The following is a 27649-nucleotide window of genomic DNA, read 5'->3' on the forward strand; positions in this document are numbered from 1 at the left end:
GAATAGCTAACATTGTGAATGACTGAATCAGTATTGAAAAAGATCTTGAGATGTTGAAATTATGGGTTGAATCTAATGAGATGAAAATTAATAGGGGTAACTATAAAGTATTACTCAAAAAAATGCATAAGTACAAGATGGAGAAGTCATGACTAGACAGTTTATGTTTCATAAAAAAAGTGTAAAAATTTCAGCAGACAGAAAGATTGCTATGAGGTAAGTAACATGGCACCTAATAATGATCTTAGGTAACAACAGAGGCATATTTTTTTAAAAGGAGGGAACTTGTTGTTGTTCATCCTTCATTTTCAAAGAGGACTAAGAAAGTCATAGGGTGATGGCTTGACTCACGTGTGAACTGGATTTAAGTGAGGCAGGGTTGCACAAAATTATCAGCCTTACTCTTTCTTCCAGAGTCACTGAAGTTCAGTGGCAAGACAAAAGTCAGGATGACTGGTGATGGCCTGGGATGCAGTGGATGATTGTGACATCTTTGATGTCTGACTAAGCTCTAAGTGTTCCACAGAACCTGCTTTAGCCACCTTCATGGTCACTGGAACAAATTGTTCTCATCTGCCCATTCTGCTGGAGGAAGTCTTCATAGGTTTGGGACAGACATTTTCCTAACACACCAACATTTTCAAGGCCTGTCAACTGCCCTCAACCTGGTTTAGTCTGTCTGCCAAGACAGTTTACTGGGGTGTGACTGCTGCACATGCTACAGCTTCTTGGAGCCCCAGGTGAGAGTTTGGTGACAGGTGGATAGATGGATGAGCAGCCCTGAAAAGTGTTCAGCAAGCCCTCACACCAGAGATGCAAGTCCTCCCTGAACACCCCATATAGCCTTTCAGTACTCTATCACAGTCATACTATATCTAGAGTGTTCGGTAGAATATTTTAGAAAGGCCTAATAAAAAGAAAGCTACAGGAACAGAATGAATAGAACAGAATAATAAAATATTGAGGAAATTGGACACCATTCTATATAAGGGTTAATTGAAGGAAATGAGCATGTATTGCCTACACAAGGGAAGATGTATCTAAAGGACTATATCATATGAAACAGGAATAAGACTTTATCTCCTTGTCATGAGAGGACAAAACTCAATGCAATATTTTTAAAGTTGCTGAAAGGCAAATTAAGATAAAATACAACAAAAAACTCTTTAATAATGAGACTTGACAACACCTTTTGCAGTAGCAAGGAACTGGAAACAAAGGAGATAGATGCCCACTGAATGACAAATAGATAAATACATCGTGATACACTGATGCAATAGAACATTACTAAAACATATGAAATGATGAATATGAAGAATACAGAAAAGCATGGGAAGATTTATGTGTACTGTTGCAAAATCATGCAAGCAGAACTAGGAAAGCAACATATAAAACATGAAAACAGCAATGCAAATGCAAAGATCAATAAACAAACAAATAAAATGAAATAATCATCATGGTTGGCCCTAAAACGGAGAGGAGAAAATGCCCCTCCCTCCCTTCTTTGTGCGGATGAGAGACAACAGTTACAGAGCTGAGTATCAACTATGTGTTAGACTAGAATGATGTTGGCTACATTTGCTCAACCGGTTTTCCCCCTCTCTGCATTTCTTAATTTTTTAAAAAGTTTATTATTACAAAGGATGGCTCTCCTGAGAAGAGTGGAAGATAAATATTTGGAGATGAGGATGATACAAAAAGAAAATACAGTAAAACTTAAAAAAATAGAATGGGATGGCTTAGGGGATAGTGACCCTCTCTCCAACCATTAGAGAACTTCAAAGTTAGAGACTAGACAGTCACTTATTAGTGATACTATAGATGTGATTACCCATTAAATTAAATGACTTCTGAATTCCTTCACAAATATGATACCCTCTTAACTATGATAAAAATTGGACATTTTTTTCCATTTATAAAACAAAATTTGGCCCAAACCCAAAAGTAATACCATTGCCAAGATCACTATGGTTCATGAACTGTTTTACTCTCAAAAAATAATTAAAGTGAATACTGGCAGAAATTTCTCAGTGTGTTTTTAAATAGTCCCATTAATGTATTCTTTGCTGTTTTCTTATTTACTTATTTCAGTTGATAGGCCAGCTTGCCAAATTTCATTGCAACAAAGGAGTAAACTGCTCAGAAAGAGAAGGAAAAAGGAGGGAGAGAGATGAAAACAGAAGACTTTGGTAAGCCAATATGTTGTACTACATACTGCCAGCATGTCCTGTAAAATAGATGCTTCTCAGTATGCAGATAGTGTAATCCCTTTAAGTAACAATTACTAAGTTAAACAATGCAATCTGTCCCACTGGCATGAAGAAATGTGTTGTGTTGTGGATTAGGAGATTCCATTAGGAGATGAACTCAGATTCCAGCCCTAAGGCCAGTAAAGGTTGAAACTATTCCAGGAAGGATACAACCAGACAGACAGTCTCAGGTGTGGTGACACAGGAGCAGCTGCTCCATTCAAGATGAGACCTTGCAAACCAATCCAAGGAAATTGCCCAGCATCGTTTGCAATGATAACAGGTGCAGCCTGAACATGGGGGGAAAATCTTTGGGAAGGTTGTGTCCAAAAATTAATGAATAACTAAAAAGGAAAACTGTTTATACCCACACAAAACCCACACAAAATCTATGCCACAATTTATATACATGTATAAAAATACACATACATATACACAACCACCAAAGATAATATTAGTTAGCTATATTTTTGGTCTCTGTGATATTTTAAGGGCATACTTTCTTGATATTTTAATAACATACTTGGAGGCTTTTAATTCACTGATAGTAATATCAGATTTAGTTTAGAGGGACCAACCTCAGAGTTTCATAAGCCTAATTACTTCATTTTATATAATAAGATATTGAGGAATGGGCAGGTCAAATGATTGGCCCAGAGTTATAAATGTCCCTGTAAAACTAGGGCCCAACTTCAATCCTTTGGCTTGAAATTTGTGTTTTTTCCCATTATTTTACTCCCTTCCATACATAGTGTGCAGTGTTTTCAATGCAATTGAATTCAACAAATAGTGACTCTGATGAATTGAATCAGAATCAAAAGTATTTAGAACCAAAAGCATGGAAGAGAAGAAAAAAAAGATTCAGGGTCTAGAATGCCATCTGCCTATACAGGGCCAATTAGGTAAATAAATTCTTTGTTCTTACTCTCCATCTTGCCTATAGATTCAAAAAAATTTCATTTTTGAAACTCACTGTAGCTTAAAGGTAAAGCAACTATAACCATAATTTTCCCTGAAAACCATTTTATTGACTTGTGTCATACCACACATGATTTGGCATACTACAGAAATACAAGACATTTATTTATTACTTGTTAAGAAATCAATTTTACAGCCATTTGTTTGTGAAATGAGTATTTCATTATTTCTTCAGAAATATGGAAACACAATTGGAATTTTTCAAATTGTCTTCAAATATTTTATCCTTCTGGGTTGTGAAAAAAAATCATAGCTTTAAACCCTTGTGTGCCTGTCACACTGTCTCACAGATATTAGATATAAACAGTGTGTTACTGATCTGAGAGGTATCCAATCAACGCTCCCTAATGAAATTGTGCTTTAATCTGATAATGAAGCCATGAGCAGATGGAACTGCAGAAACAGAAAGCCTCCACACTGAATTCAGCAGCCAGACATAAACACTGACCTTCAGATAATTATAATAAAGGTTTCCCCCATCAATAAAATTACATTTTTTTACCTTAGGAGAAGATGATGGAATAGAGAGGCTATAGTTCAGGCCACTACTGCAGGCACTGCCATGGAGAGCTAAAACTGAGGCTTGGAAGACGTCCTCATCCTCAGGAGAGTACTGAGACTCGAAGGTGGATTCATCTGCTAAGTCTGCCTCATTTGCGTCCACCTAGCAATAAATATAATTGCATCAGTCTGAATATCTGTCTTATCACATATGTTCCCAACATTTGCCAGCTCAAGGCTAAAATGCATCCTGTTACTATTCTCATTTTGAATCTTTGTTATGCACAGAATCTTTGATACAGCAAGGATTGGCTAATGCAGCAGAACAAGGAAAAGCTGACAACCAGGAGCAGAGGGTGCTGACATTAAGTGTCACAACTATATGACTTCATTCCATTAATAACAGCCAATGTATTCTTTTTTCACTAACAACAATTAGCAAAAGGCTTGGATGCCACTTCTAAGTTTAAAGTAGTTGTATAAATTAAGCATAATTTCTTTTCTAATTCATGTTTTTTTAAAGCACCATCTCCTCCTAAGATTATAATGAAACACAAGTTAAATATCTTTTTTAAACCTTCAGTCTTAATAATTTAAAGAGTTGTATTGAAGCAATGATTTTCAAAGGGGTTAAAAAGCACCTTTTAAAATATACTCTGAGTCTAGAAATCATTACATTTTCAATGATTGAGACAATAATCAAATTCGTTGTCTGTAAAAACCCACAGAGTGGATTAATGCTAACAGCACAATAATAAGCCTTGAATACAATTCCTAATCCAGGCACAATGAACTTGGAGGGAGGAAGTAAGGGATAGGAACTCTCTACAAGGTGAAAGAACTCTGGCAGCTCTGCTTGGTTTGAACTCCAAGGAACAAAATGTCCCCACACTGAGTACCCCCTGGTACCTTCCCCTTTCTGGCTTCCATTTATATATTCTCTTCCCCCATTAGATTGTAAGCTCCTTGAGGGCAGGGACTTATCTGTATCCCCAGGGCTTAGCACAGTGCCTGGTACATAATAAGTGCTTAATAAATTTTTAATGAATTGAATTGAATGAGTCTATGATTAATGAAGGGAGAGAATTAATTTTTCTGTGGTCAGGGGGAAAGAAAAGAATTAGTTGCGATGATGCTGAGAAGCAACAAGGAATAAAAGAAGGGAGTTTATAGATTCACAAGAATTTAGAGTGGGAAGGGACCTTAGTCCAACCCCTTCATTTTTACAAGTGAGGAAATTATATCGAGGGAGTTCATAGCAGTTATTATAAATGATCTTAGAAGAATAGGAAACTAGGTCATTTGCTAATGGTGAGGAAGTCAGGGATATGGTTGAGAGTACAGCTGGTGACAGCCTTCCCCCTCAGACCTCACAAAGTATTTCACAAGATCCTAATCCATTTAACGTTGCATATTATTGTTATCTGTATTGGTGTCTTATATCCCGGTTAGCCTGAGCTCCTAGAAAGTCAGACTATGTCTTATATATAATCTACTCCCATTTCCTATCATGATGCTCTTCACACAGTAGGCCTATGACAAATTATGCTGTTACCATAGGTTAGAAATTGCTACTAATCCTATTTCACATGCATATAATGAGGTAGGGATTATTTACAGAAAAAAACTATTACTATTCCTAGGGAACAAAGAGCTTGAAGTCCCTAGGAATAATCTTTCAGACTTTTTCAGTATTTCCTTCACAGATATATCATAGGATTTCAGAAGAAGAAGAATACATTTTTTTAAAAAGTAGATTTGGTGGTATTGTAAGGGCTGTTATCTCTTCCAAACTCTGCTTACATTTCACATTTGCAATGGTGGTACTGATAGGGCAGCACTTTTTCCTCTGCTAAAGAAATCTTGAATTTCTACATACAAAGAGGCTTGGTTTGATTTCATGTAATTGGTTCCAAGAAAACACATTAGGTGAAGCAACATTATAAGGAATTATTTTGTTATTTAGTTAAGTTAGTTCCATAGAAAAGAACAGATATATATATATATATATATATATATATATATATATATATATATATATATTTTGTTTGTTTCTGGTTTGTTTTGTTTGTTGAGCATGGAAAGGTTTACTTCCAAGTGGACAATAAGCTAGGAGTATCCTTGGAGGATGAAACTATGTGATGTTACAATGGACTTTGTTTATGTAGAGAGAAGGGACAGGAAGCAGACCTGTGACTTCACTGGATTAGGGAACTATAGAGGCAAAAAATTTCCTTTATCAAGGCTGGTCAGCACCTCCTCTATAGCTTCTAGTCTCAAAGAATTTCCTACAGCAGTGAAAAGTTAGGTAACTTAAACAAGCTCATATTGTCAGTATGTGACAAAGGCAGGAAATGAACTCAGATCTTTCTAAATTCAAGGGCAAAACTATCTCCTATGTGATACTACCTCTCATCTTTAATGGTGTTACAGGATCATAACAGTGGCAGAAGGATGATGACTTACTGTATGCCTGTCATTTCTTCCTGAAAATCTGCTGCTTTAGATATGATATAATTTCATTCAATTCCATAAATATTTATTAAGTGCCTCTATGTGTAAGGTGTTTTGTTGGCTGCCTAAGACAAGAGACACAAAGGAAGCAGTCTTTGGTGCTTAGTTTACTGAGATGACATAGCACATATGCAGAAAATGCAAGTATGAGTTTAGTAGCAAAGCAAAACAATAAGGGAAAGAAATATATTCTAGGAAAATTTCAGAAGGTCGAGAACATCAAAAATTGTGTGGTTTGAGGAAGGCTTTCATGGAGCATGTTGCTGAGTCTTGAAGAGAGGGAAGGCTTCTGAAAGGCTTAGATAAGAAGGGAGCACTTTTCAACCACTGACCATTTGTCATGTGAAATGTAACAAACAGTTTGAGAAATAGCTCATAATCTAGCTTGGCTAGAATGCACAGCACTGGAAAGAGAATGATATGAAATCAGGCAGGAAGGGCATATAGGAGTCAGAATGGGGATTCTCCTTAAATGGCAGGAGAAGTTTATACTTTTTCATAGAAACAATAAAGATCCATTGAAGGTAGGTAAGGGGCAAAGCACTCCAGAGTAGAATGAAGTGAGTGTATTGTTATCCTTGGCTAAAAATGCTTGAAAAATAAAGTCACTTTCTGTTGAAGTCAACTAAACTTTAGAGTTTGCAAAGGTCAATAAATTTGTAAATGGATTTATTGAAGTAAGAAAATATGTACCACGAGTGCATAGCACATGGTAGTTAACACATATAATAGATGTTTTTTAATTGAATTGAACTGAACCTACAACACAAGATTGGTTATGAAAAACCATTTTTAAAGTTTACTTAAATGTTACCATGGTATAATTTATACTCGAGGAATTCCCATGGTCCATAGTAATTTCTATACTAAAAATATTTTCCTTCTTATTTCTTTTTAACTTTCTTGGGGATGCAGAACCTGGAACAAAGAATTTAGAAGCATCCATTTCCCACCCCTTGTTAATCCTCCAAGATCCAGTCTTGGGCTCTCTTCTTTGTTCCCTTTATTTTCTCTTCCTTAACGAGTTCATCAGCTCCCAATGCATTAATGGTTCTCAAATCTCTATCTATCTACCATTAATCAATCAATCAATGTCTCATCTAACCATGTACAGCCCTAATACACTCTTCTGAACTTGTGCAGTAACACCAACAGCCTGATGGACATCTCTGCCTGTACTTCTCAATACTATTTTAAGTTCCACATGCTCAAATCAGAACTCTTTTCCCCTAAACCTTCACTATTTCCAAACTTCCTTTTTTTCTATTACAGGCATTAGCATACTGCTAATCACCCAGGTTTAATCAATCCTTCATTGTTTCTTTTCCCTTCATCTCCCTTACCATAGACAATCAATTGCTAAGCCTTTTTGATGTGACCTCCATAACATTGATCTCATCTATCCCCTTCTCTCTGCCACTCCTCCAGCTCAGGACTTCATCATCTCTTGACTACATTACTTTAATAGCCTTCTACTTGGCTTCCCTGTTTTCTCTCTTCTCTAATATATCCTTATCAAAATTATCATCCTAAGGCACAGATCTACATTACTCATCCACTCAGAAATATTTAGAGGAAAGACAACCTTTGTTCTTTGTGTCATGGACCCTGTCAGCATTCTGGTGAAACCTACAGACCCATTCTAAAAATAAATGAATAAAATAAAATATAGAGGATCAAAAAGAAAACCAATTATATTGAAACACAGTTTAACCTCAGGTTAAAAATTTCAGACTCAGAGACTTCTCAAGGACTCTGTAATTAAATACAAACTCCTCAGTCTCAGCATTACATATAAAGTTATCCTCAGTCTGGCTACAAACTACCTTTCAAGAATGATCTCAAATTGTTCTTCTTCAAGAGTTCTATATTCTATCCAAGCTGGATTAATCCAGGGAATTCCAATTCAAGGAATTAACTATTCCCTGAATACAACTTTCTACTTCCCATCTTTCACATAATCATTTTCTCTTAAAATGAGCATCAGCATAGTTACATATAGCTGAAGAATCAAGGACTATAATAATTTATACTCTTATTTAAAGCAAAAAATTCAGATGACCAATAGTACGCTAAAAACATATGATGAAGTATTTAATGTATTCTAAAACTGATACCAAAAATGTGTCTGCCATGTATGAATGGTTTAAAGAAGATATTCAACTGCAATATAGTATGAGACATTAGACCAAGTCTCTATTTACGTAAGTTTGCAAAAATACTATGCCAAAAAAAGGTAGGTAGGAAGACAATCTGGTCTTTAGTGTTAAATGTACTGTTAAATTTATGTATTTTTTTATGCTTATATGTTTTCTTTCTTCAAGGACAGAATTAACAGAAAGTCTTCTACCTTAATTTTTACAGTAGAGCATCAAAATTTACTTTGATAATTATACAAAGCATGAGATTTCTCTCCCTGCCCCACTTTTTTGACAGCCTCCTTCTCCATAATCAAAAATTGAGCAAATTGATATGATTTGGGCATGTCATATTACATAATAAATGGCTGGCTCTTCTCTTAAAATGGACTTTTGCTGATTACTGTGAACATCATTACAGCAATAAGAAAATATAGCTAGTGGTACATTAAAGAGACTGAAAGTGATACATAATGAAAGAAAAGAAGAAAGTTAAAGAAAACCAATTTTAGAAAACTTGACAGTAAGGTGAGCTGTATTATACCTTAATATGCTATTAATTACATTTCCCCTTAAATAGAGAATTGATTTCCCACATCATATACATATATCCACATATACATGTACAAAATATATCATATATATGCATATATATAATACATATATATACATATATATGTATATATATAATACATATATATACATATATATATGTGTGTATATATATATATATATATATTTTTTTTTTCCCCCTACTTCACCTTCAAGAACTGTACAGCAGGGGTAGGATGAATTGGCCAGGCTTAAAATTTTTAAAAATAAATTTAGCAAAGAATCAGCAGAAGCCTATTACATTAGTTTATTACAATGCTTAGCAAAGCGATCATTTAAGCCAAGAAAGGACTCTGAAAGAAGGCTTGGTAAATTTGGGGCACTGACCAGAGCTACCTCAGCATGGAAGAGGGCTACATCAGTCGGCCCTTCCTCCTCAAATGAGTATGCTGTGTAGAAAAAGGGATCTTCCTTAGCAGAAACATAACCTTCTTCTGGTGAAAGCTGCAGAAAGAATGAAGCTCAGAGTTGGATGAATAGCCATTGAAAAGGACATGCAAAGAAAGACACATTGGGGAAGATTTTCCCTTTGAAAAACAATTTCTTTTTCTGATTATGAATTTGACAAACATCAACAAATATTTAACATTTCCATATACAAAAAACACAAAAAAGATTACATATGAAAAAAACTATATTCTTAATTTTTTGAGTATATGTTTAATTTAATGTAGTATTTCAATGTTGCCTTCCTTGTACAAGGTCCTTTCTAAACTTTGTTCTGTTCTCTTCTGTGTCTTTTAGAAACTTCTTTTTTCTTTTCTTTTTTTTAAAAGTCACTATCACTACTCCTTCTCCTCTTCAGAATTCTCCCTTCTCAAAATAAATATCCACCTCTATCCCAACTTGCAGCAAAGAAGAACCATTAAGAAAAACAAATCAACACCTTGGTCATGTCTGAAAATCTCTCATTCTGTACATCTAGTGTTTGTAGAGATTTTCGACAACAGAGGGAAAAAAACCTGAGTTTAGAAAGAAAATATTCAATAAATAATTAGAAGTATTGAATTTTTATAAATATCATCTTTCACTTGTTATTTAATTATCATAGATCATTTACCTCTAATATAATACAACATTCTTATTTTATCAGTTTTTAAATTTAATTTCCATCAGTTTTTTAATCCTTCAGTTTTAAAATTTAAATGCCCCCATAAATGATTGTATTTTAAGAACTATGTGAAATGAATTTAGTTCCCAACTTCATCTATTAACCTTTCTGAGTAAAGAAACAATAACTATTAAAATGGAAACAAAAATTTTTTTTATGAAATAAGATGCTTCAGCACAGTGCAGAAGCACTTAAGAAATCATGAAATAAATTTGTTAAACACAGTGCTTTGCATATAGTAGGTTTATAAGAAATGTTTGTTGAACTGAGTTTTTTCCCCCTTTTATTTTTCGAGAAGGATGTGAGTTAACAAAACGTCCTTTATTTGACTTTACTGAGTACCATGAGAGACAGTTCGGGCTGGGCAATATAATTTAACTTCTCATAGCAATAATAATGGTTCACATTTATATAGCACTTTAAGGTTTGCAAAGTGTTTTTACATACATTATTTTATTTGAACCTCATGACCAACCTCTGAGGCAGGTGCTATTATTATTCTCATCTTACATATTAGAAAGCTGAGGTACAAAGGGGTTTAATGACTTGCTCGAAGTTTCATTGCTAGCAAGTATCTGAGTGGGATTTGAAGCTGCCTCTGAGTCTAGCCAGCTATCCAATACAATAATGTTTGCCTCTGTCTACCCCCTACCAAGTCTCTAACACTGTAAGTTACAGAGGAGGTATCAATTTGCATTATGTTGGGTGCAGTTTCCATACCTGGGGTTTCTTACTACAATAAAATCACATGTCCACACTAAACCCGCCCCCCACACACACCTGTGTGTCCTATTAAATTCTCTTTATTTAAAAAAAAAACTTCTACTGTGTGAATACACCAGTATGACTAGAATGAAAGGCTTAATATTTCTATCATACCTTGGTTAGTTTTGGTGAATGAATGATAAAAATGACAAAATGAATTTCTGTCAGTCACTGGTACGTTGGAATCAATTTTCTAAATAAGTGCCTCAGTGATTTCTTTCGTAATATTATTTGTTGTACCACATGATCTGTTTGCAAGCAACTTGTGGATAATATGAATTATCTGTCACACAATGGGCAGTTTGAAAAGCCTCCCTTTATCAATACAGTGGCATCTTTGTCTACAGATAGTTATTTATCCTTTATAATTGTAATACGTTTTATTAATCATTCTATTTAAATGATAGAGCAACATTATGAAGTAATGGATAGAAAGCTGGCCTCAGAGCCACGAATACCTAAAGTTCAAGTTTTATCTCTGATTAACACTTACTATTTGTCCCTCAACAATCCACACTAACCCTCAGAGCATTAGGCAACTCTCCAAGTCTCCAGGCTGCAAAGAAGGTATTAATATGCATTAGAGAAGGAGTTTCCTCTTCTGGGATTTCCTTGTATCAATGAAATTATCACAGGTCTAGACCCCATCTTCTATTAAGTAATTCTGTACATAAATTCTCTCTATACTTGTATTGTCTTTCCTCTTGTATGTAGAACTCATTGCAGGTATACCTCACTCTAGGCAAATAAAATATTTAAATATTGCTTATTTTTCAAAAAAAGTAAAAACCAAGGATTCAAATTCATCTTGCTAGACAACTTCATGCTTTATAAAAGAATTCTTTAAATTACCAAGCTCTCTTTCTTTCACTAATTGAAAGATTCATTATTTCGCTGGCCCCCACATATGTGTGTGTATGACAAACACATACACGCACACAAACACACACAAACACACCAACCCTCCCCTACTACCATGCTGTAAAATGCAAACTGTGGCCCTCTTTCTATGATGAGCCTTGTTGACATTAGCTTACCTAGGATATTTTAAATACGTTTCGATTTTCAAAACCAAAATGTATACATAACTTTGCAGGACAATATCTACTGCAAAAGTGTGGCATATTCACTTTTCCAGCATAGTAATAACCACACAGTGCAACCAAATCAAGGTTATAGGACCACTAGGTGAAGGCTATTTCTGTCACTGGGAATGACACAGATCCCCAAGACCTCTGGGGGCATTATTAATATTTTTCTAGCTTTCACCCTAGTGTTCCCCCACATTCATTTCTATTAATTAGTTCACACTAATCATTACTCAAAATGTTTATTTATGGGATTGTATTAGTGTCCATCATTAGCAAATACATACATATATAACATACTTATGGGTTTTTTGTCTGTTACTGATGGAAATTATTAAATAAATTATTTTATATAAAGGATAAATTTTCATTGTTCAAGATAAAATCTTAACATCAAAGTGAGTATATAGCCCATTTCCACTGGAAAAGAGATAACAAATCAACATAACCAAAACTCTTACAGGGAGAGGTTTAGTAACTCCAATTCTCACGGTTCCTGAAGGTGCTCCTTTCAGGGCTTGCACCGCTTCTTCAAGACTGCCATTTTCCAAGTTAACATCATTGACAAACATAAGCCGGTCCCCAGGAAGAAGTCTTCCATCCTGTTCAGCGATACCACCAGGCACTAATGAGCGAATAACAATCACTGTGCGAGCAGGGTCAACTGGATCCTGATGCAAACAGAGCAAAAACAGTGAGGAAGATGAAGAAAGCAGTTTATTTAGGAAAATCCCTAACTTTAAGTAATAATGGCTAGATAATTACTTCCAAGTATTTCTCTTTAAACTTAAAAAAACATTGATTAATATATTCTTTACTGTCTGGAATAAAGTCACTATAACTGTATCACAAATTATTCATGGCTCTTTCTGGATCCTATACCTTATATTTACATGTTACTCAAAGGATCTGTGATTCCCTCTCAAATAGGAAACGCCTTCATAGGATCATAAATTTAGAGCTGAATGGACCTTAGAGGTTTTTACATCAAATTCTGTTACTTTAGAGATATACAGATAGAGGCCTAATAAGTGTAAGTGAATTGCCCAGAGCCACAAAAATTACAGAAGTCAGACAGAATTAGAATTCAGGTCTTCCTGAATCCAAAAACCAGCGCTATAACCACTGTGTTATCTAGATGCCAACTAACAGACTGCAACTTCCTTATCTCCTCCTGGTTTTTCTGCCTTTCTTCCCAACTCTGCTCAAATCACACCTTCTGTAAAGGCCTTTTCCAGTCCCTCTACTGTTACTGTCTTCCCCATGAGATGACTTTCCCTTTATACTGCATAGGTTATATATCTAATTTTTTTTGCTTATTGCCTCATCTATCAGAATGTGAAATCCTTCAGTGCAGAAAATGTGTTTTCACTTTTCTTTGTATTCTGGCACTTAGCACGTAGTTGGCATTTAATAAATGTTTATGGACTGACTGGATAAGATTTAGGGAATTTCTCACAGCATATATTGGTTACTAAAGCGACTTGACAGGGGTCAAAATACAAGTAAGTGTCTGAGGCAAAATATGAACCCAGGTCTTTCAGAATTCAAGTTCAGCACTCCATCCACTAAACTATCTTGTCTTAAACATAGTAGAGGATAAATAAGTGTTCACAGCTAACAAGAAATAAGATCAGCAAAACCATAGAAACACATACGTGTTTTTATATAAACAGCACAGTAAAATCAAAGTACCTAAAATACCCAAAGGCTGTACACCTTCTCTGTACTGTGCCTCAATTCAGGAAAGAAACCATATGCCTCAGAACATAGAACGCCACCACAGGTGGAATTCAGAGCTAAGTGATCAGGGATGGATTAGCAAAGTGAGAGCAGAAAGTTCTGGTAAGGGCAAGTAGGGAATAAATTAAATATGCCCAACTAGATGGAATGGGAATAGCTGGGTCAGATAAGGGTAGAGAAGGCCTAAGGTTAGTAATGAAGGAGGGAGGCACAGAGGGACCAAGGGGAAAGCAGCATGGAATCCAGGTATATTCGGACCACAGGTGATCTGGAAATCACAGAAATGGCACATTACTTTGTTCAAAAGAGGATAAATTTTAATTTTAACTTCTATGGCAATTAGTAGATCAAATGCTCTAATCTGCACATTAGAACTTTTGAATCTGGCTAAAAATGAAAGTCCTCCCTCCATGGCAAATAGAGGCACAAATGATCTTTTCCTTCTCTCCGTCCCAGGAAAAGAGCATGAGGCTGAGGACTTTTTTGGGACTAACCAAAAATTCTGAGCACTTTGAAAATACTTCTTAGACACTTAAGCTGAAATACACTGCAAAACATACACCCAGATTCAGTGATTTCTGGTTTGGAAAACTGATAAAGGGCTTTCCCTCTGGTCTCAGTCTCAGGAACACTATGCCATGTGTTAGATCATAAATGCTATTTTTGCCTATGATGGCACTTTAAAACCATTGCTACAACTACCCAGTGAAAATAATAATTTAATCTTGTTTTTAAAAGTACTTTCATATCTGAAGCTGAAAAATAAAGATGAAAAGGAACCACAAAATGATAACTAGCAATGCGATAATGGTGCATGGCTCTTCCTGGAGGCAGGATTTAGAAACTAGGCAGCACTGAGGGACCCTGAATCTTATATGACTTTATGGTGTCATCTAAGCTGGCTCTGTTGTTGGGCATTAATTAATGAGGAGCTACAGTTGCAGTCTATCAGATAGACTTTCCTATTCAGGAATTTAATTGCAGAATATAAGAAATGGCTCATATGATACTTGGCCATCTTAAAGTACAGTCATAGATCTACTCAAACTTATGAAACTAATAGCTTAATATATATATAATATATACATATATTTATGTGGATATGAATATACAGTTATGTTATACCAAATGTCAAACACATCACTCATGCAGAAGAAAGACTATTTAAAAGATTACTATTTCACTTTTCAAATACGAACATAGACTGAAGTACAATACGCAGAACTCAAAATTTCGCACAAATTCATTTAAATGCACTCTGTAAAATACTTATTAATAAAATACAATTAATTTCTGATATTCCTATGAATACAAACTATATTCTTCCTTTATTTTATCAAGAGTTAGATCATAAAATAAATGCTTGCTATGTCAACGTATTCTCTCCCCTATTAAGAGAAATTCTTTTAGAAAAAAATACTATTAGTGAATAATAATACAAAACTACTATTTGGAAACAATCACAGAAAGAAAACTTAAATTTACTGCCATCCATAGTACATAACAAAATAATATATACTTTTAGCTTCTCTGGTCTAAAGGTATAATTTTATCTTGAAAATTACCTTCAAAAAAAAAGCAGACTGATTCTGTTGAAATGAGTATATGTTACCTGATAGTCTAATATGCTAAAACCAAGTCCTATGCTCCCCTTTTCCAGCTCAATATGCTGAATGTTGGTTTCCCACATTGCCAATGATGATCCTTGCACCTCTTCTGTATTCTGACCCACATCAGTCATGTCAAAAGCAGTATCCTCTGTCTCTGATGAGCCAATGAATTCACCCAGGTCTACGTGAGGCTGGAGAAAAGAACAGAAGGCTCTTATTTCAGAAACACAAGATCAAGAGATATATTGTACCCACAGGAAAAGGGAAAATCCAAGACATCTGAGATAGAAAAAAAAATACCTAAAGGAAAAATCACCAATGGGTCAGGTAATGTTTTGGCACTTTTAGAATCCTTAGAATAATTAATAAAAATAATCCAGCTTTTTTAAAGAGGCATAGAAGTCTAAGCTATTAAGTATTAAAGATACAAAGACTTCAGTGACATTTTAAAGCACAAGTGTAAAATAATTCAGGAGAAACTGGATTGGTACATAAGCAATAAAGCATGTAGAAAATAATTTTTACATGCTATTTTGTATTTGGAAGCATCATTTTACCAAACACATAGTAAAATGGTGGTTTAGGTTTAATAATATTAGTTTAATATTTTAGTACTTCAGTGGAGCTATGACCTCCTTGAAGTGGGTTAATTCCTTGATTTGGCTAAGATAGCAACATATTCATACATAGTAATCCTATGTGATTCTTGTCTATATTCTCCTTTAGATACTCTACAAATAATCAACCAAAAGTATAAGAAGTCTTCCTCTAGGTGGATGCCACTGTAGTTCTCAGGTACAGAATCATAGTTATAAAGCTGAGTGGGACCTTAGCCATTATCTAGTCAAACCCCTCATTTTAGTGATAAGGAAACTGAGGCTTAGAGAGATTAATTGGCTTCTCCATGCTTACGCAGGTAAGTGATCGAATTTAGTCCTCTGACCAGTAGCAAAGTGATTTTATGACTTTCAAAATACCTAATGCATGGGTGGGGGGAAGGAGGGGTCGAGGGCAGGGGAGAAAATTTGGAACTCAAAAACTTGTGGAACTGAGCATTGTAAACTAAAAATAAAAAATAAATTTAAAAAATATCTAATGCAATTTCAGTATTAGTACATAGCTCTAAGTGCTGGTCTTCTGCAGCTTCCCCCTTATGCTGGAACACTTCAAAATTTTCTATATAATCTCAATAGGATGAATATCTAAAATGTATTTTCTCCTGTTAGATACTACTTGAAGGAAGAGCAAATTATAACACAAATCACAGTCTCTATCTTTCAACTTTAAAAATTACTTCAACTGCTCTACCAAAGAATAGGTGGACTCTGTTTTCTTACATTTTTTTCTAATGGAGTAGAATGTATAAAAAGGAAAAGGGAATAACGTATAATATAGAAATCTGTTGATATTATAATGGCTTGAATTCAATTTTTTCACATTTTAAAGATGTAAATTCTGCAGTATAAGATATATTACTGGGATAAAGCTCACATACATATATAACAAACAAGTCAGAACTCAAACTACACAATCAAGAACTCAATTCAATAAACATTTATTAAGTGTTTATTATGTGACTTATTAGACTTTGAATAATGTGAAGCAGATGGGAGTAAGTAGAATACCTTTTCTGTTAAATGGATGTCAGAGAGATTTAACCTCTCCAACTCATCCTGGTTAACAGGTAAAGCAAGTGGACGACAGCAAACCATTGTCACTTGTATAGGAAGCTCTTTTAAAATGTTCACCACATCTTTGTGATTTTCACCAAGCAAAGTTATTCCATTCACCTGTTCAAAAGGAAAAAAAGATACAGATAGAAATGCCACAATGCTCATGGACAAACATGTCTTAACATCAAATAAAGTATGCATCATATACACAAATGATTTCGTATTTATCCAAGATCTGTGATGGTTAGAAATTGTCCACAACTATTTTCCCCCTTTCAGCTGGAGCTTAGATTACTTTGTTCAAGGTTAGTATACTGCAATCTAATTCAAATTCATAGAAAAGAATGCCAGGTGATTTTTGGTGGATTTAAACTTCTGAGAGATTACCTGTCATCACAGAATAAAAAGTCAAAAGGAAAAGCTGGACTATAAAATCATCAGCTTTGCCTGCCTTTTATCCACATTTCTTCTGCCAGATTAAGAAACTCAGAGCCAAAATGAGGAACAGAGATATTATCACAAGACTTCAGGGTGAAAAGAACCTTAGCTATGATTTGGTTCAGCCCCCTCATTGTACATATAAGGAAATTGAAACTCAGAGAGCTGAAATGATTTATCCAAGGTCAGAGACACAATAGGTAGTATAGAGACTACATAGGTACTCTCTAAATTAAATTATATCTCTGAAAGGAAAGGTGAAAGTTGGGAGGTGAAAAGGAGACTTAGGGATTGAATGATAATAAAGGGTAGAGGTACAAAAAGTTTATTAAATTTTCTTGAACATAAAATGTTGGGATTTAGTTCAGAAAATGAGTATATACAAGATATAGTTTTTTTTTTTCTGTGAGTTCAGGGTTTTTGTAGTTTAGTCCTTAATGTGCCCTTTAAGGTAATAGTCTGTCTTAAAGAATCACAAATTTAGGGGGCTGGAGCCAAGATGGCAGATGGAAAGCAGGGACTTGCCTGAGCTCCCCACCAGGTCCCTCCAAAAACCTATAAAAATGTCTCTGAACAAATTCTAGAACTGCAGAACCCACAAAATAGCAGAGGGAAGCAGGGATGCAGACAAGTACAGCCTGGATGGTCTCTGGATGAGGTCTATCGGAGCACAGGGGAGCAGAGCTCAGCGTGGGCAGTGGCAGGACCAACCAGACAGGGAGCCAGGCGGAACGGGCCCTAGCGCCCTGAATCAGTGAGCTGTGGCAGTTACCAGACTTCTCAACCCACAAACACCAAAGACAACAGAGAAGGTTAGTGGGACAGAGTTTGCAGTTCAGCCACTGCCCTGGAGGCAGCAGGGGTGGTGCAGCTACAGAACTACAGCTGCAGTTACTTCCGGACCCAGCCACACCTGGTGGGAGGAATTAAGTGGTGGATCAGAGCAGGAGTGCAGAGCCAGCTTAAGATCTGCAGGTCTGGGTTGGTGGTTCTTGGGGAAGGAGGAGTGCTGCTGTGGCAGAGCTGGCTGTATAGAAAGAGCTCTGAAATCAACAGCGCATCCCCTCAAGCTCAGAATAAAGTACTCTTTGTTCTACAAGCAGTCATACCCCAACGAAAAATTCAAGGGTCAAGTAAGTTGGCTGGGAACATGGCTAGGCAGTGAAAACACACTCAGATTCAGTCTCAGACTTTGGAATCTTTCTTTGGTGACAAAGAAGACCAAAACATACAGCCTGAAGAAGGCAACAAAGTCAAAGAGCCTATATGAAAAGCCTCCAAGAAAAACATGAACTGGTCTCAGGCCATGGAAGAGCTCAAAAAGGATTTGGAAAAGCAAGTTAGGGAAGTAGAGGAAAAATTGGGAAGAGAAGTCAATGACTTGCTAAAGGAGATCCAAAAAAATACTGAAAAAAATATTGAAGAAAACAACACTTTAAAAAATAGACTAACTCAAATGGCAAAAGAGCTCCAAAAAGCCAATGAGAAGAATATCCTGAAAGGCAGAAATACTCACATGGAAAAGGAGGTTCAAAAGACCACTTAAGAAAATACTACCTCAAAAATTAGATTGGAGCAAGTGGAAGCTAGTGACTTGATGAGAAATCAAGACATTATCAAACAGAACCAAAGGAATGAAAAAGTGGAAGACAATGTGAAATATCTCATTGGAAAAACCACTGACCTGGAAAATAGATCCAGGAGAGATAATTTAAAAATTATTGGACTACATGAAAGCAATGATCAAAAAGAGAGGCTAGGTATCATTTTTCAAGAAATTATCAAGGAGAATTATCCTGATATTCTAGAGCCAGAGGGCAAAATAGAAATTGAAAGAATCCACAGATCGCCTCCTCAAAAAGATCCCAAAAAGAAAAATCCTAGGAACATTGTTGCCAAATTCCAGAGCTCCCAGATCAAGCAGAAAATACTGAAAGCAGCCAGAAAGAAACAATTTGAGTATTGTGGAAAAACAATCAGGATTGCACAGGATCTAGCAGCTGCCACATTAAGGGATCGAAGGGCTTGGCATACGATATTCCGGAGGTCAATGGAGCTAGGATTGAAACCAAGAATCACCTACCCAGCAAAACTGAGTATCATGCTCCAAGGCAAAATATGGACTTTCAATAAAATAGAGGACTTTCAAGCTTTCTCAGTGAAAAGACCAGAGCTGAATAGAAAATGTGACTTTCAAACACAAGAATCAAGAGAAGCATGAAAAGGTAAACAAGAAAGAGAAATCATAAGGGACTTACAAAGTTGAACTGTTTTGTTTACATCCCTACATGGAAAGATGATGTGTATGATTCATGAGACCTCAATATCATAGTAGCTGAAAGGAATATGCATATATATGTGTATGCATATATATACATATGTGTGTGTCTATGTATGTACATATGTAGGTGTATATATATATCTATGTATACATACACACACACACACACACACACACACACACACACACACACACATATATATATAGACAGAGGGCACAGGGTGAGTTGAATATGAAGGGACGATATCTAAAAAAATAAAATCAAATTAGGGGATAAGAGAGGAATATATTGAGAGAGGGAGAAAGGGAGAGATAGAATGGGGTAAATTATCTCACATAAAAGTGGCAAGAAAAATCAGTTCTGTAGGAAGGCAAGAGGGGGTAGGTGAGGAGGAATGAGTAAATCTTGCTCTCATCGGATTTGACCTGAGGAGGGAATACCATACACGCTCAATTGGGTATCTTACCCCACCGGAAAGAAGGAGGAAGAAGATAAAAAAGGGGGGATGATAGAAGGGAGGGCAGACAGGGGGAGGAGGTAATCAAAAACAAACACTTTCAAAAAGGGACAGGGTCAAGGGAGAAAATTCAATAAAGGGGGATAGGTTAGGAAGGAGCAAAACATAGTTAATCTTTTACAACATGAGTATTGTGGAAGGGTTTTACATAATGATATGCATATGGCCTATGTTGAATTGCTTGCCTTCTTAGGGAGGGTGGGCGGGGAGGGAAGAGGGGAGAGAATTTGGAACTCAAAGTTTTAAAAACAGACATTCAAAAACAACAAAAAAAAGTTTTTGCATGCAATTAGGAAATAAGATACACAGGCAATGGGGCATAGAAATTTATCTTGCCCTACAAGAGAAGAGAAGGAAATGGTGATGGGAGTGGAGTGGGGTGACAGATGGGAGGGCCGACTGGGGAACGGGGCAACCAGAATATACGCCATCTTGGAGTGGGCAGGAGGGTAGAAATGGGGAGAAAATTTGTAAGTCAAACTCTTGTGAAAATCAATGCTGAAAAATAAATATATTAAATAATTTAAATTAAAAAATGAACAAAAATAAACAAAAAAATACTTGTAAACTAATACTGACATCTGCTCTTGCTAGTATTATGGCTTAGAGATTAGGGTTTAACCATATATTTCTGACCTGAACCCTTTTATATATGGTTGTTAAGTGCTAAAGGTCATCCTGGAGATAATTAAATGATGCAATGGATAGAACACTATACTTGAACTCAAGGAAAACCCGAGTTCAAAAATTCTGCCTTAGACAATGACTAACCATATACAGTATTAGGTAAATCACTTGACCTCTCTCATTGTGTTCCCTAACCTATAAAATAGGTGAAGGTACCTCACCTACCTCACGACACTGTTGTAAGGATCAAATGAAATGATATTTGTATAGCATTCTGAAAATCACAATATAGATACTAATTATTATTATTATTCCTCTGTTCAATACATACCTGAAAAGGAATTCTCTATTGCTTTTTTCAGAAACTTATTTAAGGAAGGAAACAGAAACAATTTCTTACTTCCAGTAGCTCATCTCCACTGAAGAGCTTCCCACTGTGTCCAACAGGCCCTTCGGGTAGAACAGATCTGATGAAATGATGTCCCACTGTTGCTTCCAAGCTTATTCCCAACCCACTGCTCTCACTGAACTTGTTCATGTGGGCAACCTAGAAGGATGGAAATCATATATATTTTTATTTCCTCTTCTATGAATAACTGTGATGTAAAGGCAAATGTTATCAACTAAAATTATTTAATATAATAACTGATTAAATGAATTAATAATAAAATTATATATAATTATACACTATATATACACATACTTACCTATGTGTGTATGTATATATGAGAAAGGAGAGAGAGAGAATATATATAGAGGGAAGGAAACAGAGACAGAGAGAGTCATCAGAATACTGCTGAAATTGTTATGTTCCTATTGGAAAGTCACTGATGTATATAAGTTTCTGGAATTAACCTTAGCTCCAAGTTCCAATATCAGTGGCAGTCAAGAGTGGCCAAGCATAACTGTTCCATAAGTTTCTGGAGTTTCCTATGGAAGAGTTCAATTCGTAGCATCCATTCTGCATTACAGGGAGAATTCCTTCTTGCTTGGAGATATATTTTTTTTAATTAACAAAAGCTAATGCAATTTTTTTCTTTGTTTTTCCCCAGTGACACATAGTCAGAAATTAAAGCACTACTTATAAAGCTCAAAAGCTCTAGAATAGGAAGAGACCTTAGAGATTAATAAGTCCAATAACTTTATTTTACAGATGAGGAAAATGATACTCAAGAAGTCAAGTGGACTAAACAAGTTTGCACCAAGTAGGAATTTAGGTCTCATGACTCCAAATCCAATGTTCTTTCCACTGCATCCCACTACCTTAATAGAGCTTTTTTTTTGTCTAAGTAACTACTATGAAAGCCTCAGAGAAAGATCTTGAAAGTGCTTTGTAAATTATGTGCCACATAATTAGGGTTGTGTTTGCTAAAAGGATCAATTTTCTCTCTAATCCATAGGAATTTGAACCCTACCAAGAGTATCATCTAACCCAATACCTGATTGTTCTTGCCAAACCCTGAGGACCTTACAGCTATACAAAGGCAAATAAAAAATCTTCACGTCACTATGGCATAGGAAGAGTAAGGAAAAGTAATTCACGGTTGTAACCATTTATTGTTGGAACATGCCCTAGGTACTAATCAAAGTTTGGAAAGTTGATGAATTATGTGAATTTGGAAATTCAGCTTTAGGAGGATTCACTACATCCTTACTTTCTCCTTCTCATTTATTTTATTTTCTTGTTTTTAATCAGCCTTTTAAAAAGAAATTGACTCCAGAGTCCAGGTCAGCACTAGAAATTTTAGTCTTCCCCAAAGGCCAAGACATTAATTGGTTGGGACCAAATTACAAAGGATAATAATAGATTATTGTTGTTAATATAAAAAATTCCATATTACTTGAATAATTCTTTAGCCTTTTGCATTTCCTTATGTGAAGCTGGAATATTCAATCTCTATTAAAATAATAAGTCTATTGCAAATATAACAGATAATGCTAAAATAATGCTAAAATCAGGGCATAAAGGTTAACATACCACTATTTCATAATTAAGGCCCATAATCCTTTGCCACTTATTCCGCAATTTTGCTTCTTGAAGCTGTCCTTCATCAACTTCTACTTCTTCTGGTAGCTGATGGTCTAAAATAATTAAAGCCATTACTTAATTGACTACAACATTTTTCACATCTTGAAATTTGGTACAAAGTTAACTCATTGAACAAAATGTCCCCGTTTAAGTTAGTCTCATTATAACCCTTTTTGTTTCCCACTCATGCCTGGTTATACCTTTTCCTATGCTGTTCCCCATAATGTTCTCTTACTTTCTTCCTAGCAATCCATGGTTATTTCATCCTGAGACCCAGCTCAAGTTTCTTTGAGAAGCTTTTTTTGACTCAGTAAAATATAACCTCCTTGAAAGCAAGAGCTATCTCACTTTTGTATTTAAATCCTCAATGACTAGGCCAGTGCCTGGCTGATGGTGGTAGGTGCTTAATAGTGCCTGCTGACTCATCAATCAACAAACTTAACATATACCTGTTGATTACTGCTCTTCTCTTGGATTTTTTCAGTAGGTCCACATTCTGATACAGCCTGGATTTGGAAACTGGTCTGTTAGATAGACTACCTACAAACTGCTCCTTACTCTCACCATTCACTGCCCCATCTAATTTCAGAAAAACATTTAAGGCCATTCACAGCCATTAAAACTAGAAGCACTGGCTCTGGCTTCAAATAAGCAATAGAAATAAAACCCTGCCCATGGGGAAACTAATTTTGTTGCCTTTCTCTGCCAACCTAGCTCATCAAAGCCAAGTTCACAGAGCCTGAATGTCTCACCAGTACTTTCTAATGGATTCCATTGTTTTGGTTATTGTGTTCACTGCAGATGCAGGCGATCTCACATTCCTATTACTCAAAGTCCTCTTTCAAAAAATAGTGATACATCAGAATTGGGTGAAGATAACCCCCCCAACCCCTCAATTTGGGCCAATCTGATCCCTAATTATAGACGGTTGCATCTCTCTGGACATAGGTTCAGTTTCTGTGTATGTGTATATATATTTATATTGCAACCAAGTACAGACTTTATTTTGAAGCCACTCTTAAGTTTGGCAAAAGATCTTGATCATAATATAGGTGTTCCTTGATTTACACAACAGATGGGTCTCCAATGAGTTGTGTATATAACATATTTTTGTAAATTAAATTTTATTTTCATTTCATTAAGGAAGTTGTCTATTGAAAAGACTATGAAGTGGTAAGTCCTTTTTTTATAAAGTAAACCATTACGTTCTAATTTATCTTTTACAAGTTTGGATTTTTTTATACTGGTTTTCTTAAAGCAAGAAGACGACTCAATTTTGATTAAATGTTTCCTATGGTAGAACTGTAGCCAAAGGTATGAAATGACTGCAATATCTATAGTTACCATTTAATAACTTCTCAAAATGAATGTCTGTTGTCATGTCAACATATTTACAGGGTTAGCAAGTCAAAACAACTGAAATGAAAATCTTTCCGCAAGTTTCAGCAGATAATACAAACAAATAAAGCCAAGTTTGCATTTGTTTTTCCTGCTTACTATATCCTTATTGCTCTACAAAACATGGTCCTTAGTTTAATAACTCACCCTAAAGGGAAGTTTTATTGTTCAACAAAGATATTCTTTATTGGCAAGTGTTTTTCTTATTGAACTACTAACTGCTGACTCATTAGGTCTCTAAGCTAAACGGCCTCATTAATTTAAGTTGGGACACTAAGAATTCAGGAAACTTTATTTTGTAACTTGTGTTATTTCTAAATTGGTAATTCTATATACACTATTTGAAAAAACTTCAGAGACAACAGTAACCAAGTTCATTTATTCATTCAAAGAAGTTTAGCAAAGCATTGGGCTGGAGGCTCTGGGACAGGAAGAGATACATAAGAAATCATCCATGTGCTTAAGGGATTCACGACCCTTCAGGGTGCTGAGATTGAAAATGATTGGTTGGTGGGGGGAAGTGACCACTACCTTTTAAAGTTTTCATACAGAAGGACAGGCATGAACTTGGTTACTGCCCATGTACCCTCGATTTTAGGAAAACAGATTTCCAAAAGTCTAGAAGATAAGTAGGACTAAAATCCTTCAGAGGAAGTTAGCTCATGAGGAATGGGAAACTCTTAAGAATGCAATTTTTGAAGACAAGGAAGAAATTTCCAGTAAGGAAGAAACTTACTAGTTGTCTTAAGAGAACAATGAGGATGCACAAGTTCACAATAAACATAGAGTTTTCAAAAGATATGTGTAGAAGATAGAAGCAAGGGTAGGTAAGAGAATACTAGGTCATAGTACTACAACAGTATCAAAATGGTAAAGCTCAGGATAAGCTGAGGCTGTCAACAAAATGGAATTTTTTCACTATATTGGGTGAAAAGAGGAAGATATAAGAAGTGATAGAACTTCTGCTTGAGATGGATAGGATGATAATAACTGACAAAAGAGAAAAGGCAGAGCTACTAAATCATTATTTTGTTTCTGCCTTGAGTACCTAGGAAAATGACTCCTTACACTGGAAATGACAAAACAATGTCTGATAGGGAGTTGGAAACCAAGATCAACAAGGAGATAGTAAGAAAACACCTAGTTGCCCTGACTCAGTTCAAATCATCTGGCCCAAACGAACTACATTCCTTGGCTCCAGAAAGAAGTGGCAGATGTGACTATTAAGCCACTATTAGTAGTATCTGAATAATCATGGAAAACAGGAAAGGGGTCACAAGATGGAAGAATGGCAAATGTAGCATTTGTTTAAAAAACAAGAGAACAGAGCCCACAAACTATATATCAATAAATCTGACTTTTATTATTGATGGACTAGAATAGCCTCATCAAGAGAGGTCACACCAAACTAAAACTTCCTCTTTTTGACAGAGCTATTAACCTAGCAGATTAGAGTAATGTCAAGGAACAGAGTTTTTGACCTAGTAACTGTGAATTTATTTTGAAAATATTTTAAAACTGTATTTCAATATAATTGGTTTCCTCTGTAATCCGGGGTTTTTTAAAATTTTATACACTTAAATACATTGTTCTGAGAAGGCGTCCATAGGTGCCACCAGAGTGCCAAAAAGGTTCAGGAATAAAAACAGTTAAAAACCCTTGAACTAGATAAAGTTTAACAAGATTTTAGCATTGGAGAAGTCCTATCATATTATTTTTGTGGAAAACATAGAAAATTATGGCTTTATGATAACATGACTAAAGGTATTCAGAATTAGTTGAATAGTCAACTTAAAGAGTAGTTGCTCATGGCAGGAGGTTGGCAGTGTAATGAGATATCTGTAAAGTGCTTAGCACAATGCATGGCACAGTAGGCACCATATAAATGTTTATTGCCTTCCCATCCCTCACCCTTCCCTAGTGTCCCAGATGTCTGTGCTTGGCCCTAAGCAATTTTAAAAGTTTATCAGTGATCTGGATAAAAGCGTAATTGGCATGCTCACTAAAAGAGCAGATGACACAAAACTAAGGAGGAGAGCTATTCAGAGATGGGATCTAAAAAAAATCTTAATAGGCTAAAACACAGGGCTGACTAAGAAGATGAAATTCAGCAGAGCTAAATGTAAAGTCTTACATCTGAGTGCAAAAGAAATGCCACAAGTTGAGGACGTGGAAGGCATGGTTAGACAGTCTTCTGTCTGCAATTGGGGCTTTTAGTGAACTAAAAGTTCACTTTGAGGGAACAACATCATTTGGTAGCCAAAAAAAAAACCTAATGCAATATTGGGCTATGCTAGAGAGGTATATTTTCTATGAATAAAGAGGTAATAGTTCCTCTGTATTCATCCCTGGAGAGACTGTGCCTGCAGAACTATGTTCAGTTCTAAGGTGCCACAGTTTTAAGGACACTGATGAGCTGGTGAGCCTCTAGAAAGGAGCAACCTGAATGGCTTTGAGTCCATCCACTCAGGATGATTGAGCAGGGAAGACCCAGGGTGGGGTAGGGAGGGGAAATGACCATTGTCTCTAACTATATTAAAGATTGTCATATGGAAGAGTGTACTGGCAACCACACTGGCATACCCAGGATGGCTGCTAGCGTAGGTTCTTAGATCTGCTTCATAAGGCAAGCAACTTAAAATGGGTCAGTGATCTTTAATTACATAGAAAAAAATACAAAAAGAAATAAAGACCAACATACGGGGCTCTACTGCCTGAATCAAAGCTTTACATTCACCACTGAATAGAGAGAGCCTTTACCTCTGAGGAGTTGGGGAGCTCTGAACATACGGCCACTCAGAGTCTCAACCAGGGAATCAAATCTTTCTCAAAAGCAAAAGCTCACCTCAAAGCAAAAGCTCACCTCTCAGAATATACACTCTTTAGGTTCAGTGCCTAATTAGAAATTAACAAAAGGTGTGAAAGCCTTCATACAAGCAAGCAAGCTTCCATTAATGGGCTCCACATGAGGCCTATTGATGGGTGGGGAAGATCTTACTCCTCATTAACATTACAAAGAGGAATTAAACTTATTCTAATTGGACCCAGAAGACTAGAAGTAGGAGCAGTGGGTAGAAGTTGCAAAGAAGCAAATTTAGGTATGATATCAGGAAAATTTTCCTAACAATTGGAGCTCTCCAAAAGTAGGATGAGTTGTATGGGAAGATCTCATGGGAGAGCTTCAAGCAGAAGATATGTAACCACCTGCTAAACATGTTATAGTAGGTATTCCTTTCGGTATGGGTTAGACTAAATAGACTCTAAGGTCTCTTCCAACTTTAAAACTTTATGTTTCTGTGAAATGGCTAATTCCAAGCCAAACCATGTACAAGGAGAATAGGTATGATGGACTAGGAAACTGAAGGACAAATGTCCC

At 35.8% G+C, this 27649-nt stretch overlaps 1 protein-coding gene across 11 annotated transcripts in view; it reads right to left on the reverse strand.

Moving 5' to 3' along the window:
- MPDZ (multiple PDZ domain crumbs cell polarity complex component) overlaps window positions 1-27649 on the reverse strand; it is a 228186-nt gene that overhangs the window by 106886 nt on the left and 93651 nt on the right. For all 11 annotated transcript variants that reach the window (XM_036737847.1, XM_036737846.1, XM_036737842.1 and 8 more), the window contains exons 13-19: window positions 22825-22928; window positions 21247-21393; window positions 16935-17099; window positions 15312-15500; window positions 12418-12627; window positions 9320-9436; window positions 3730-3891 (exon numbers count right to left, since the gene is read on the reverse strand). In XM_036737847.1, coding sequence (XP_036593742.1) covers window positions 3730-3891; window positions 9320-9436; window positions 12418-12627; window positions 15312-15500; window positions 16935-17099; window positions 21247-21393; window positions 22825-22928 — 1094 coding nt within the window. The remainder of the gene's footprint in view (window positions 1-3729; window positions 3892-9319; window positions 9437-12417; window positions 12628-15311; window positions 15501-16934; window positions 17100-21246; window positions 21394-22824; window positions 22929-27649) is intronic.

The sequence above is a fragment of the Trichosurus vulpecula genome, chromosome 9 (genome assembly GCF_011100635.1).
Source record: "Trichosurus vulpecula isolate mTriVul1 chromosome 9, mTriVul1.pri, whole genome shotgun sequence".
Lineage (NCBI taxonomy): Eukaryota > Metazoa > Chordata > Mammalia > Diprotodontia > Phalangeridae > Trichosurus > Trichosurus vulpecula.